The 16,869-nt window shown below is 42.2% G+C and overlaps 1 protein-coding gene across 1 annotated transcript in view; it reads left to right on the top strand.

The window, feature by feature from the left end:
* LOC130273629 (succinate dehydrogenase [ubiquinone] flavoprotein subunit B, mitochondrial) overlaps positions 1 to 16,869 on the top strand; it is a 189,086-nt gene that overhangs the window by 119,706 nt on the left and 52,511 nt on the right. Inside the window, exon 12 of the mRNA XM_056520747.1 lies at positions 13,574 to 13,685. Within this exon, the coding sequence (XP_056376722.1) occupies positions 13,574 to 13,685 (112 nt within the window). The remainder of the gene's footprint in view (positions 1 to 13,573; positions 13,686 to 16,869) is intronic.

Here is a 16,869-nt window from a genome sequence, read left to right as displayed (position 1 = left end):
GTATGCATAGTACCCTGTAGGGAACAGTATGTATGTCACACTGTAGGGAACCAAAGCATGGTATATCACTTGGAGTGACGTAAGCACCGTATAACATCTCCGGTAACATCAAGGCACAGTATATGAGCTTATAGTAATGTAAGCCCTGAATAACATTAATGTTCAGTATAACAGTTAAATTAACCACTAATACACAGTATCTATAAGCAACAGTAACAAACACAAATTACCAGCAATAGTAACATAGACCCATATGTAAGCTAAAATAATGTTAAATGCCCAGTATATCCGCTACAGTACAGCTACAAGTAACATTAATGTACCGTTTATCAGTTAATTAACACTAAACACATAGCATATAGTTACTAGTTATGTAATGCAAATTATCAGCTACAGTAACATAAGCACCGTATGACCACTATAGGGACAATAATGCACCATATGACAGCTATGGAAATGTAAACACAGTTTTGGCTATATTAACACAAAGCCCAGTATATCAACTATACCAAAACGAGCACAGTACATCAGCTATGGTATCAACGCCTGGTACTGTATACCGGATATAATAACGTGAAGCACGGTATCAGCTCAGGTAATGTATGCCATTGGAACTAATGTAGCATAAATGTCATATTCACATATGCGCAATGTTACAGCTCCAGAAAGGTATACATCATTTTATGCGTAATTTGCCTGCTATTGGAACATTTGCCTAGTGTGAAGGTTATGGTGCAAAATGACTCATGTTCAATGAGAAACATAAGAGTAACATGACAGCGCTGAACATGAAAAACGTCACATTGAAGGAAGATGTACGCATGTTACACCGCTAGGGAAGCATGTGCACGTACACTGAGTAGGAGCCTGAGTAATACACTGTGTTGAACACAAGTTTGGTATACAGTGTGGAACATAAGCATGGTACACTATGTTAAAAGTAGGCGTGGTATACTATGTGGAGCATAAGCATGGAGCACTATGTGAAAGGTAGCTTTGGTATACTGTGTGGGACATAAGCATGGAACACTTTGTGGAAGGGGAGCGTGGTATACTTGGTGGGACATAAGCATGGAACACTAGGTGGAAGGAAAGCATGGTATACTGTGGGACATAAGCATGGAACACTATGTGGAAGGTAAGCGTGGTATACTGTGTGGGACATAAGCATGGAACACTATGTGGAAGGTAAGCGTGGTATACTGTGTGGGACATAAGCATGGAACACTATGTGGAAGGTAAGCATGGTATACTGTGTGGGACATAAGCATGGAACACTGTGTGGAAGATAAGTGTGATATACTGTGGGACATAAGCATGGAGCACTATGTGGAAGGTAAGCGTGGTATAGTGTGTGGGAACGTATGGCAGTACGCAGTTTTGCTCGTTATCTGCTATTGCAACTGAGTGGAAACGCAATCATGGTGCAGTTGTGTAGAATGTAGCTGTGACATAGGAAGCTAAGTGATGTCAGTACCCTGGATGAAATGAATATGTGATATCTTGTATGAACCGTATGCGTGATAAATGCAGGGAAACATAGGCATGTATGGTAACGTAACACAGAATGCTGTAAGGAAACATAAGTGTGGCATATTGTGAAATGAAAATGTGGAATACTGTGTGGTAACGTCAGCAAGGACATCCTATTACACCTAACCTCCATCATGAACAAATGTAAAAGCAATGCTATGATAACAGCCTAACATACTCTACCTGAGAACCATGAGAGTAATGCCGTGACAGCTTGAAGTACCTGACCTGCATACATTAATGAAAGCCTAACATGACAGAGCTATAAACCAAGACAAATGTGACAATAAAGCTATGAAACATCCACTGACGTAGCAGGGTGCACAGTATATTCTATGGTGACATAACCCGTACGTGATTACGTGTATGTAATAATAAAGTATACAAGTTATATGACTGGTAGCAAAAAACAGTATAGCAGGGACATATGGTGTATCTACGATAAGTGACATAACCACGGTGACGTATAACAGTATACGGACATCAACTTACATGGTATATACTAAGGGATATATACGTGGTGTACATATAACAGTGACATAAACACAGTAAATAAATGCACTGGTGATGTATAACAGTACAATGTACAGGGTGGGCCATTTATATAGATACACCTTAATAAAATGGGAATGGTTGGTGATATTAACTTCCTGTTTGTGGCACATTAGTATATGAGAGGGGGGAAACTTTTCAAGATGGGTGGTGACCATGGCGGCCATTTTTAAGTCGGCCATTTTGAATCCAACTTTTGTTTTTTCAATAAGAAATTTCACAAGAAAAACAATCATGTGCTTGGTTTTAACGTAACTTTATTCTTTTATGAGTTATTTACAAGTTTCTGACCACTTATAAAATGTGTTCAATGTGCTGCCCATTGTGTTGGATTGTCAATGCAACCCTCTTCTCCCACTCTTCACACACTGATAGCAACACCGCAGGAGAAATGCTAGCACAGGCTTCCAGTATCCGTAGTTTCAGGTGCTGCACATCTCGTATCTTCACAGCATAGACAATTGCCTTCAGATGACCCCAAAAATAAAAGTCTAAGGGGGTCAGATCGGGAGACCTTGGGGGCCATTCAACTGGCCCACGACGACCAATCCACTTTCCAGGAAACTGTTCATTTAGGAATGCTCGAACCTGACACCCATAATGGGGTGGTTCACCATCTTGCTGGAAAAACTCAGGGAACGTGCCAGCTTCAGTGCATAAAGAGGGAAACACATCATCATGTAGCAATTTCGCATATCCAGTGGCCTTGAGGTTTCCATTGATGAAGAATGCCCCACTATCTTTGTACCCCATATACCACACCACACCATCAATTTTTGTGTTCCAACAGTCTTGGAGGAATCTATCCAATGTGGGTTAGTGTCAGACCAATAGCAGTGGTTTTGTTTGTTAACTTCACCTTTCACATAAAAGTTTGCCTCATCACTGAACAAAATCTTCTGCGTAAACTGAGGGTCCTGTTCCAATTTTTGTTTTGCCCATTCTGCAAATTCAGTGCGCCGATCTGGGTCATCCTCGTTGAGATGCTGCAGTAGCTGGAGTTTGTAAGGGTGCCATTTGTGAGTAGCTAATATCCGCCAAAGGGATGTTCGACTAATGCCACTCTCCAGTGACATGCGGCGAGTGCTACGCTGTGGGCTCTTGCTGAATGAAGCTAGGACAGCCATTAATGTTTCTTCATTAGTGACAGATTTCATGCGTCCACATTTTGGCAAATCCAACACTGAACCAGTTTCACGAAACTTAGCAAGCAGTTTGCTAACTGTAGCATGGGAGATGGGTGGTCTCGTAGGGTGTCTTGCATTGAAATCTGCTGCAATGACCTGGTTACTGCGTTCACCAGACATCAACAAAATTTCTATCCGCTCCTCATGTGTTAAACTCGACGACATGTCAATGGCTGTAAACAAAGAGAAACTTGTAAATAACTCATGAAAGAATAATGTTATGTTAAAACCAAGTACACCTGTGTTTTTCTTGTGGAATTCCCAATGAGTTTGATGTGTCACATGACCCTCTTCCTATTGAAAAAACAAAAGTTTGATTCAAAATGGCCGACTTCAAAATGGCCGCCATGGTCACCACCCATCTTGAGAAGTTTCCCCCACACATATACTAATGTGCCACAAACAGGAAGTTAATATCACCAACCATTCCATTTTATTAAGGTGTATCCATATAAATGGCCCACCCTGTATAATGACAACTTGCATGGCCTATAAATGTACATTCTGTCTGACATAGAGCTCTGTCCTGGGCTGCAGCATGAAAGAGCGTACAGATGCGGGGACACAGAAGAAGAGAGTCTCCAGCGAGGGGACAGTATGGAGAGCGGTTGTGAGCATAAAACTGGATTACACCATGTCAAATACATAGGCGTGCGCACAGGGTGTGCCGGGTGTGCCCAGGCACACCCTAATCACCGCGGCCGTGGAGCAAAAGGGACAGCTGCCCCGGGCCCTGTAATTCCTGGGGGCCCAAAAGCAGCTCGCCCCTTTTGCCCCATGGACCCTGATAAAGCTGATAAAGGCTGGCGGGCCAGGCGTCAGGGGCCCGGCCAAAATGTTAGTGGGAGGGGGCCCAGGGGGAAGGAGAGGGCCCGGGGGGGGGGGGGGCGGGTTTGCACCGCACGCTACCTTTTTATGTTCGCCGCCGCCGTCGTCACTCATCCCCAGGCAGCCAGTACCGCAATGGCTGTCTGGGAGATGGTCACGTGACGTGACGTGACGTGCGACGTCACGGGCGGCATCATAGAGAGGAGAGGAGCAGAGCAGAGAGAGTCTCCCGCTCCTCTCAGTCCCCACACGGCCGCTTCCAGGATCCAGGCTGCAGCAGGGGACCCACCGCCGGATATGTGAGTATGTATAATGTGTGTTTGTGTGTGGTGGGTGGGGGGGATTTATTATATAATGTGAGGGGGGATTCATTATATAATGTGAGGGGGGATTTATTATATAGTGTGGGGGGATTTATTATATACTGTGAGGGGGGATTTATTATATACTGTGAGGGGGGATTTATTATATAATGTGAGGGGGGATTTATTATATAATGTGAGGGGGGATTTATTATATAGTGTGGGGGGGATTTATTATATAATGTGAGGGGGGATTTATTATATAGTGTGGGGGGGGATTTATTATATAATGTGAGGGGGGATTTATTATATAGTGTGGGGGGTGGGGGGGATTTATTATATAATGTGAGGGGGGATTTATTATATAGTGTGGGGGAGATTTATTATATAATGTGAGGGGGGGATTTATTATATAGTGTGGGGGTGGGGGGGATTTATTATATAATGTGAGGGGGGATTTATTATATAGTGTGGGGGTGGGGGGGGATTTATTATATAGTGTGGGGGGGATTTATTATATAATGTGAGGGGGGATTTATTATATAATGTGAGGGGGGATTTATTATATAGTGTGGGGGGGGATTTATTATATAATGTGAGGGGGGATTCATTATATAATGTGAGGGGGGATTTATTATATAGTGTGGGGGGATTTATTATATAATGTGAGGGGGGATTTATTATATAATGTGAGGGGGGATTTATTATATAGTGTGGGGGGATTTATTATATAGTGTGGGGGGATTTATTATATAATGTGAGGGGGGATTTATTATATAGTGTGGGGGTGGGGGGGATTTATTATATAATGTGAGGGGGGATTCATTATATAATGTGAGGGGGGATTTATTATATAGTGTGGGGGGATTTATTATATAATGTGAGGGGGGATTTATTATATACTGTGAGGGGGGATTTATTATATAATGTGAGGGGGGATTTATTATATAGTGTGGGGGGGATTTATTATATAATGTGAGGGGGGATTTATTATATAGTGTGGGGGGTGGGGGGGATTTATTATATAATGTGAGGGGGGATTTATTATATAATGTGAGGGGGGATTTATTATATAGTGTGGGGGAGATTTATTATATAATGTGAGGGGGGGATTTATTATATAGTGTGGGGGTGGGGGGGATTTATTATATAATGTGAGGGGGGATTTATTATATAGTGGGGGAGATTTATTATATAATGTGAGGGGGGGATTTATTATATAGTGTGGGGGTGGGGGGGATTTATTATATAATGTGAGGGGGGATTTATTATATAGTGTGGGGGGGATTTATTATATAATGTGAGGGGGGATTTATTATATAATGTGAGGGGGGATTTATTATATAGTGTGGGGTGGGATTTATTATATAATGTGAGGGGGGATTTATGATATAGTGTGGGGGTGGGGGGGATTTATTATATAATGTGAGGGGGGATTTATTATATAGTGTGGGGGGGATTTATTATATAATGTGAGGGGGGATTTATTATATAATGTGAGGGGGGATTTATTATATAATGTGAGGGGGGATTTATTATATAGTGTGGGGGGGATTTATTATATAATGTGAGGGGGGATTTATTATATAGTGTAGGGGGGATTTATTATATAATGTGAGGGGGGATTCATTATATAATGTGAGGGGGGATTTATTATATAGTGTGGGGGGATTTATTATATAATGTGAGGGGGGATTTATTATATAATGTGAGGGGGGATTTATTATATAATGTGAGGGGGGATTTATTATATAGTGTGGGGGATTTATTATATAATGTGAGGGGGGATTTATTATATAATGTGAGGGGGGATTTATTATATAATGTGAGGGGGGATTTATTATATAGTGTGGGGGGGATTTATTATATAATGTGAGGGGGGATTTATTATATAGTGTGGGGGGGATTTATTATATAATGTGAGGGGGGATTTATTATATAGTGTGGGGGGTGGGGGGGATTTATTATATAATGTGAGGGGGGATTTATTATATAATGTGAGGGGGGGATTTATTATATAGTGTGGGGGTGATTTATTATATAATGTGAGGGGGGATTTATTATATAGTGTGGGGGGATTTATTATATAATGTGAGGGGGGATTTATTATATAATGTGAGGGGGGATTTATTATATAGTGTGGGGGTGGGGGGATTTATTATATAATGTGAGGGGGGATTTATTATATAGTGTGGGGGGGATTTATTATATAATGTGAGGGGGGATTTATTATATAGTGTGAGGGGGGATTTATTATATAGTGTGGGGGGATTTATTATATAATGTGAGGGGGGATTTATCATATAATGTGAGGGGGGATTTACTATATAGTGTGGGGGGGATTTATTATATAATGTGAGGGGGGATTTATTATATAGTGTGGGGGGATTTATTATATAATGTGAGGGGGGATTTATTATATAGTGTGGGGGGGATTTATTATATAATGTGAGGGGGGATTTATTATATAGTGTGGGGGGGGATTTATTATATAATGTGAGGGGGGATTTATTATATAGTGTGGGGGTGGGGGGGATTTATTATATAATGTGAGGGGGGATTTATTATATAATGTGAGAAGGGAGGAAATTATGCATGTGAGGGGAGGATAATAATGATTATTATAATCCTCCCCTCACATATATGTAACATCTCCCCCTCACATATATGTAACATCTCCCCCTCACATATATAATCTGATAATCCCCTCTTCACATTGATAATCCCCTCACATATAATCTGAGTATGATATTATATATATATGTGAGGGGATAATCAATGTGAGGAGGGGATTATCAGATTATACATGTGAGGGGGAGATGTTACATATATGTGAGGGGAGGATTATAATAATCACTATTATCCTCCCCTCACATGCATAATCTGATAATCCCCTCCCCCGTACATATCCTGTACTGATCCTGAGTTATATCCTGTATTATACTCCAGAGCTGTACTCACTATTCTGGTGGGGTCACTGTGTACATACATTACATTACTGATCCTGTACTGATCCCGAGTGTGTGTGGGATGGGGGTGGGGGACCGGGGGGACCAAAAAAAATTGCTTGCCCAGGGTCCAATCAAAATTAAAGACGGCCCTGTCCATTATACTTACACTGTACAGCAATCATACCTCCATTATACATACACTGTACAGCAAGCATACCACCATTATACATACACTGTACAGCAAGCATACATCCATTATACATACACTGTACAGCAAGCATACCACCATTATACATACACTGTACAGCAATCATACCGCCATTATACATACACTGTACAGCAATCATACATCCATTATACTTACACTGTACAGCAATCATACATCCATTATACATACACTGTACAGCAATCATACATCCATTATACATACACTTTACAGCAATCATACATCCATTATACATGCACTGTACAGCAATCATACATCCATTATACATGCACTGTACAGCAAGCATACCTCCATTATACATACACTGTACAGCAATCATACCTCCATTATACATACACTGTACAGCAAGCATACCTCCATTATACATACACTGTACAGCAAGCATACCACCATTATACATACACTGTACAGCAATCATACCTCCATTATACATACACTGTACAGCAATCATACATCCATTATACATACACTGTACAGCAATCATACCTCCATTATACATACACTGTACAGCAATCATACATCCATTATACATACACTGTACAGCAATCATACCTCCATTATACATACACTGTACAGCAAGCATACCTCCATTATACATACACTGTACAGCAAGCATACCACCATTATACATACACTGTACAGCAATCATACCTCCATTATACATACACTGTACAGCAATCATACAACCATTATACATACACTGTACAGCAATCATACCTCCATTATACATACACTGTACAGCAAGCATACCTCCATTATACATACACTGTACAGCAAGCATACCACCATTATACATACTGTACAGCAATCATACCTCCATTATACATACACTGTACAGCAATCATACCTCCATTATACATACACTGTACAGCAATCATACATCCATTATACATACACTGTACAGCAAGCATACCTCCATTATACATACACTGTACAGCAATCATACCTCCATTATACATACACTGTACAGCAATCATACCTCCATTATACATACACTGTACAGCAAGCATACCTCCATTATACATACACTGTACAGCAAGCATACCTCCATTATACATACACTGTACAGCAAGCATACCGCCATTATACATACACTGTACAGCAATCATACCGCCATTATACATACACTGTACAGCAATCATACATCCATTATACATACACTGTACAGCAAGCATACAACCATTATACATACACTGTACAGCAATCATACCTCCATTATACATACACTGTACAGCAAGCATACATCCATTATACATACACTGTACAGCAAGCATACCACCATTATACATACACTGTACAGCAAGCATACCACCATTATACATACACTGTACAGCAAGCATACCACCATTATACATACACTGTACAGCAAGCATACCACCATTATACATACACTGTACAGCAAGCATACATCCATTATACATACACTGTACAGCAAGCATACCTCCATTATACATACACTGTACAGCAAGCATACCGCCATTATACATACACTGTACAGCAATCATACCGCCATTATACATACACTGTACAGCAAGCATACCGCCATTATACATACACTGTACAGCAAGCATACCGCCATTATACATACACTGTACAGCAAGCATACCGCCATTATACATACACTGTACAGCAATCATACCTCCATTATACATACACTGTACAGCAAGCATACCACCATTATACATACACTGTACAGCAATCATACCTCCATTATACATACACTGTACAGCAAGCATACATCCATTATACATACACTGTACAGCAATCATACCACCATTATACATACACTGTACAGCAAGCATACCACCATTATACATACACTGTACAGCAAGCATACCACCATTATACATACACTGTACAGCAAGCATACCACCATTATACATACACTGTACAGCAATCATACCACCATTATACATACACTGTACAGCAATCATACCACCATTATACATACACTGTCTGTGACTGTACAGCAATCATACATCCAATCCATTATTAATGGATTGGATGTATGATTGCTGTACAGTCACAGTGTATGTATAATGGAGGTATGATTGCTGTACAGTGTATGTATAATGGATGTATGATTGCTGTACAGTGTATGTATAATGGCGATATGATTGCTGTACAGTGTATGTAAAATGGAGCGTCCAATCCAAAAAAAAGTTTTAATAAAGTTTTTCATTTTGTTTGTATTGATATTTATAAGTGTAGGTATGTTTATGTATGTGTGCATGCAAGCAAGAATGTGTGTGTGTGTGTATATATATCACACATACGCGTGCGCTGCGTGAGTTTGTGCTTTAGGGTGCACACCCTAATGCAATAGGCTGCGCACGCCTATGGTCAAATATAAAGGAAAAGGTACTCTTGTAAATATAAGAACACAGTCAAAACACATAACCCTTAGCAGGAATATGGATCCCAATGCTGAGAGGGCTAAACCTGGAGATTCAGCAGCCTGTACTGCTCTGTATGCCCAAACACATCCTCCGGCTGCAGTCAATTATATGTATAAGCCACAGCTGTGACCTCCTGACTTTACAGAGACCTAATACAAGTGATCTCTGCAGACGAAGAGATTAAAGGGGTGCTTACACATCTTATCCTCTATCCAAAGCATAGGGGATAAGATGCCTGATCGCGGGAGTCCCGCAGCTGGGGACACCCATGATCATGCACGCGGCACCCAGTTTGTAATCAGTCCCCGGAGCGTGTTCACTCCGGGTCTGATTACGGTCGACCGCAGGGCCGGCGGCGTGTGACGTCACGCCTCCGCCCCCGTGTGACGTCACGCTCCGCCCTCAATGCAAGCCTACAGGAGGGGGCGTGACAGCTATCACACGTCACACGGGGGCGGAGGCGTGACGTCACACGCCGCCGGCCCTGCGGTTGACCGTAATCAGACCCGGAGCGAACACGCTCCAGGGACTGATTACAAACGGGGTGCCGCATGCATGATCACAGGCGTCCCCAACTGCGGGACTCCTGTGATCAGGCATCTTATCCCTATCCTTTGGATAGGGGATAAGATGTGTAAGCACCGGAGTACCCCTTTAAGGCAGGAAAGAGTTAACCTCAGGCTGAAATATGCAAATTACCACACAGTCAGCAGCCAGGGCTGGAGCCCTGGAGACTGCACAGCTACATGTGTTTACTGAACGGTGGTCCATACCGACCAGACAGCATATTGTAGGAACGGGGGTCCATACTGACCAGACAGCATATTGTAGGAGCAAGATGTAGCTGCTTCACAGCCTGCAGCATGAAAGGTAACGTGACACTTTACCGCACTCCCAGCATCATAGTTAGGCTAGCGAACAGAACCTCTCTGCGATTTATGCAATCTAACCTCCCACCAAGACCACAGCATCGTGCCGACAGCACTCTGTGGAATGTTTGGCTTCTATACATAAAAAATGTGCTTCTGATGGAAAACTCTGTTTATACAGCTTGGTTTGAATATATTTATTTTCCTTACATTTGGAACAATACCTGGTGGCAAAGTATATTATTGGGGGGTAATATTTTACTAAATCTTTGTCACACCCCCTCCCATAGACATGAATGGAGGGAGCGTGGCGTGACGTCACGTCCCCAGTCCCGGAAATCCGGAGGTTTCCGAAACTGGAGATTAAGCACCCGCATAGAAAGCGGGTGCTGCAGGGAGATTGCGGGAGGTCTCAGCAGCAAGCCCCCCACGATCAAACATCTTATTCCCTATCCTTTGGATAGGGGATAAATGTTTTTGCCCGGAATACCCCTTTTAATATTATGGCTGATGGGACACAATATGAGGCGGTGGTAATAATGTTATGCAAGAAAAAGTAGGACCGGCAATGTATGGGATCTCTCCATACAGGCAAGGTAAGGAACTGTTGCAATATGAGATGCAGAGGTGCTCTGAGGTAACTAAGTGATAAGTAGCAAAGAACAGAGAACAAAAGATGTCGGCAACTCACTGCTTCTTCTCAGTCTTCTTTATTGTAGAAAAATACTCACATAGACACAAGTAGTGGGGAGGGACACACAGCGGGGGGGGTATGCAGAAGGCGACAGCAGACGTTGTTTCGTGCTTCGTCTGGCATTGCCAACATCTTTTGTTCTCAGTTCTTTGTAATAATTGTTATGATTCGGCAGGCTGAAGGTGGATCCTCTGTGTCAGAGAGGGATTGGCGTGGCCCGTACCGGTGGACCGGTTCTAAGTTGATACTGGTATTCACCAGAGCCCGCCACAAAGCGTCATGGTCTTGCAGCGGCGGTAGCGGCTCAACCTCTCTGACTGCTGAGACAGGCGCGGTAAAAAAGGACAAGGCAATAGCAAGGTCAGACGTAGCAGAATGTCAGGGCAGGCAGCAAGGGTCGTAGTCAGTGGCAACAGCAGAAGGTCTGGAACACAGGCTTGGGACATACACAAAACACTTTCTCTGGCACAAGGCAACAAGATCCAGCCATGCTGGGAAGGGGAAGTGAGGTTATATGAGCAGGGAGCAGGTGGAAGCTAATTAGACTGATTGGGCCAGGCACCAATCATTGGTGCACTGGCCCTTTAAATCTTAGAGAGCTGGCGCGCGCGCGCCCTAGAGAGTGGAGCCGCGCGTGCCAGAACGTGACAGCCGGGGACCGGGACAGGTAAGTGGCTTGGGATGCGATTCGCGAGCGGGCGCGTCCCGCTATGCGAATCACATCCCCGTCGTCAGTGTCAGTGCAGCGCTCCCGGTGAGCGGGTCTGACCAGGGCGCTGCAGAGAGGAGAACGCCGCGAACGCTCCGGGGAGGAGCACGGACCCGGAGCGCTCGGCGTAACAATAATGTTATGGCTGATGGGACACAATATAAGGCATTGGTATTAATGTTATGGCTGATGAAACATATTAGGTGGTGGTATTAATGTTATGGCTGATGGGACACTATTAGGAGGTATAAATACTTACATCTAACATATACACACTATTCAGTGTATTCTGAGATTAAAAAAATCACCTTAAAAAATGTTAGCAGAATAGTTTCTATGTAAATATTTATCTACCATATACACATGGAAAGAATTTAGCTGTTAGACTAGAACCCATTTAATTGCATACAGCTATCGTTTATGCCTTTCACTCTGCTACAGCTCTTTATTCCTGTAAATTGTATTTAACCTTACAAATGTATAAAAGAAAACATCTTATTTTATGAAATGTGTTTTGATATAAATTTTAAAAACTATATAAAATGTATTTATCCCTACAAATGTAGAACCGCTCAAACATCTGGAATGCATTTAAAGGGGTACTCTGGTGAAAAACTTTATCTTAATCCTTCCAGTACTTATTAGCTGCTCAATACTACAGAAGAAATTATTTTCTTTTTGGAACACAGAGCTCTCTGCTGACATCACGAGCACAGTGCTGACATCTCTGTCCTACTCTGTCCAGGAACTGTCCAGAGTAGGAGAAAATTCCCATAGCAAACATATGCTGCTCTGGTAAGTTCCTAAAATGGACAGAGATGACAGCAGAGAGCACTGTGCTCGTGATTCAGCAGAGAGCACTGTGTTCCAAAAAGAAAAAATTCCTCTGTAGTATTTATCAGCTAATAAGTACTGGAAAGATTAAGATTTTTTAATGGAAGTAATTTACAAATCTGTTTAACTTTCTGGCACCAGTTGATTTAAAATAAATAAATAAATAAATGTTTTCCACCGGAGTACCCCTTTAACTGACATTCATTTCCATTTAGGAAATTACGTGTAACGCCAGTGAATGTGGGAGAAAGGGGGGAGAAGCCATGCTGGCTCTGCTAGAAAAGGTGGAGTGGCACCTGTCACTTTTAATTACAGTGGGCGGTTTGACGAAAGGTATCCGTCCTCACTACTGGCTGCATCAAATAACCTGAAAGTGGAAACTTGCCTATGTAATGAAAAGTGTTTGTTCTTTTGGCCACATGTTTTGTTTTGGTCATATAACCCTGTAGATGAAGAAATGTAATTCAGAGCATATTTCTTTTACCACAGACAATGCAGAGTGATGCAGCTGTATTCCGAACTGGCTCTGTACTACAGGAAGGGTGTAAAAAGTTAAGTGAAATCCATGCTTGCATGGATGACATCAAAACTTTTGACAGAGGTAAAGCATTGTTTGGTTATTTTTGTCTGGTATTTTCTTGTCCTAGTTTTTCTCCTGCTTGTCACTGACCAGGCAAACTTGCATCTATATGGTGGAAAAAACTAATTTTTAGTCTTTATTACAGATTGTACTTCTACAGGCTATATATACGTGTACACAGCCTACTTTACCTCCTTCCCTGCAAACTGTCTTGTATCTGCTCTCCTTTATTAAAGGAGTACTCTAGTGAAAATTTACTTATCCCCTATCCAAGTACTCTGACCGCTGGAGCCCCCCCGTGATCTCCATGACAGGACCCTGGCACTCTCAGTGTGGAGTACGTGTCTACCGGTGGAGGGCACGCACTCCATTCATATTTATGAGCACGTAGATAATGCCCGAGAGCTGTACTCGGGTCTTTTCGGCACTCCCATAGAAATGAATGGAGTTTGTGCCGGCTGCAGCCTGTGTTCCTCACTGAACGCCGGGTCCCATCCGGCCCCAGCGGTTGGACCCCCGCGATCAACTACAAATTTTTTTTATTCGTTTTATTGAAAAGAAAACAGTCAGTCAGTCATACAGTCAGTATATAAAAATTAGCAGTTTCCGCGGCTGACACTATAGGACAGTAAAGACTCCAGATTCTCTCTGCACCATGGAAAACACAAATATAGTGATCCAATAAAGGAGAGACAGGCACTGACAAAGGGTCAAAGGGGAGGAGCACCATGTGCCCCACACCAACAGAAATTTAGCCAGGCATTTTCTATTCTTGTAGACAAGGTGAGAGAAGGGTATAACAGCATTAATCAGATCTCACCACTTAGCCATGGTGGGGGGTCTCGGGTCCATCCATCAGAGGGCCACAGTCTTCCTGGCCAAGAACAATGATTCCCGTAAAAAGGTGCGGGTGTGGTGAGGCCACACCTCATCCATAAATCTGAATATACACACCAAAGGATCCAAAGGATCCAGAGGATTCACAAGAGCAGCAAGAAGTCATAACACTTCAGTCCAGAAAGCTACAATATATGGGCACGCCCAAAGGAGGTGCCAGAAGTCTGCCAGAGCTGCACCACACCGGTGACAAGCATCAGAAGCAGATCTACCCATTCTATGTAATCTGACGGGAGTGACATAACAGTAATGAATAATATTTATTAGTAGTAAATGTGCCTAGGCTGACAAAAGTTTTAACTCTCTTTCCTAGCTCCCTCGTAGGCCCCGTTATAAGGGTGCCCTCTCAGTTGTTGACACTGACACTGCTTTCCCCGGAGCTGCAGATTGTTGCGTTTTCAGCTAAGGGAACTGACATTGCAGCTTGCCAATCATTGGCTGAGGGGCGGGGGGGGGACACTGCTGTGGCCGTGATTGGCTGAGCGGCACTGTGACATCATGTCTGCAGCTTCGGGGAAGCAAAGTTCAGCAGAGACGCAGAAAATAGCATTAATGAATAAAATACACCATATAGTTTGTTTTAAAATGCACTAAAACGGTGTGTAGAACTGGAGTTCTTTAAAGAGAACCTTTCATTCATGTCATGCTACGTATAGGAAGAAATCTATTAGTCAGGGTTGGCGGACCGCCCTGATCAGCCAACGTTACAAATATAATTTTTTTTTAAACAGCCCAGCCATTCATAGCAAGGCTGGGTTCACACACATATACCCAAAAAAGCAGGTTAAACCAATACCTCAAAATAACAAATTTAGGCTTATAACCATACAAATCCCACATATAATAAGCCAAAAAATGTAAAACAAACCTCTATGTACAAAATGTAATCAATTTTATTGAAACATAATTATATACCTAATCTTACCCATATGCACAGTGCATAATATAGATGGTAAGAATAAATTCATATATCAAGGTGGCAAAAAAAAAAAGAGTAAATGGGAAAATTAACAAAGTAAAGTCTAATATAAAGTCAATGTCATTGTTTCTAGCAGCATATAATTGATGTAAACATACAGAATATTGCACTGTAAATAAAGTGCATACAAAGGCTGTTCATGTCAGGGCTATCAACATACACTATATTACACTAATAATAAAGTGCATATAGAATAAAGTGCACATATAGTGAACCACTTAATTTAAGTCAGTATAATAACAATGCTATAGAATAACAGCTAGTGCCTCCTATAAAGTGGAAAAAGCCCTGTTCATGACTCACACATAGAATAATAGAGACTGCTCATATATAAGGATTGACCAACAATTGCGGCGGATCCCAGAAGTAGATAGTGACATATATGCACCCCACCTCACTCTCCAACACGTTTCGCTGCTGCTTTGTCCACCTCCTTTGAGGTGGGGAGAGGGAAGGGGATATAAATACCTGAAATAAGTAGCAGATGGCCAACAAGAATGTGGGCGCCATTATCTGGCACAATTTTTTTCCCCATAAATAAATAAATAAATAACGCATAGGGTTCCGCATATTTTTATTCTCAGCCAGATACCAACCAAACAGCAACAGTCTGACGTTACCAGGGTGGGCGAGGACCATTATTACTGGCCCTCCTCAGCCTAAATAACACCAGCCTGTTACCGCCTAGGCTCAGGAGCGCTATTTTTGACACTCCGGGCCAGTTGGTATCGGCGCTTCCTGGCACCCTTGTGGTGGTGGGTACCGGGGTAATAATTGGGGGTTAGCGCTAGCTGTTTTTGGGTCTAACACTAAGCTCCGGCCTAGTAATGGATTCTGTCAATAAGACTGCTTCCACTACTAAGCCTGAAAGATAGATTACTTACCAGGTAATCTGTTTTCGTTAGCTTATGACAGCACCCCTGGAGAGGACCTCCCAACGCAGGACAGGGAACCTGGGAACATAAAAAGGGACATGTCTCTCCACACCTCAGTTCAAAGTAAAGTACTCCAAAGGAGCCAATAATCATAGAAAATTATTTTCATTCTCTAAATTCATTAAGCAACAAAAAAAAATTATTATTATAATTTTTTTTCTTAGGGCGGGATAAATGAGGGGTGGTGTTATGAGCTAATGAAAAACAGATTACCCGGTAAATAATCTATCTTTACCTGATCACTCATGACAGCACCCCTGGAGACTTAGAATAGTAACCAATCGGGGCGGGACTACCGCCTGAAGGACCTTACGTCCAAAGGAAAGATCAAAAACAGGATTTAATTGCAAACTGTAGTGTTTTAAAAAAGTATGTTTTGAGGACCATGTAGCTG

This window comes from Hyla sarda, chromosome 5, assembly GCF_029499605.1.
Source record: "Hyla sarda isolate aHylSar1 chromosome 5, aHylSar1.hap1, whole genome shotgun sequence".
NCBI lineage: Eukaryota > Metazoa > Chordata > Amphibia > Anura > Hylidae > Hyla > Hyla sarda.
This window is presented reverse-complemented; position numbering and strand designations above follow the sequence as displayed.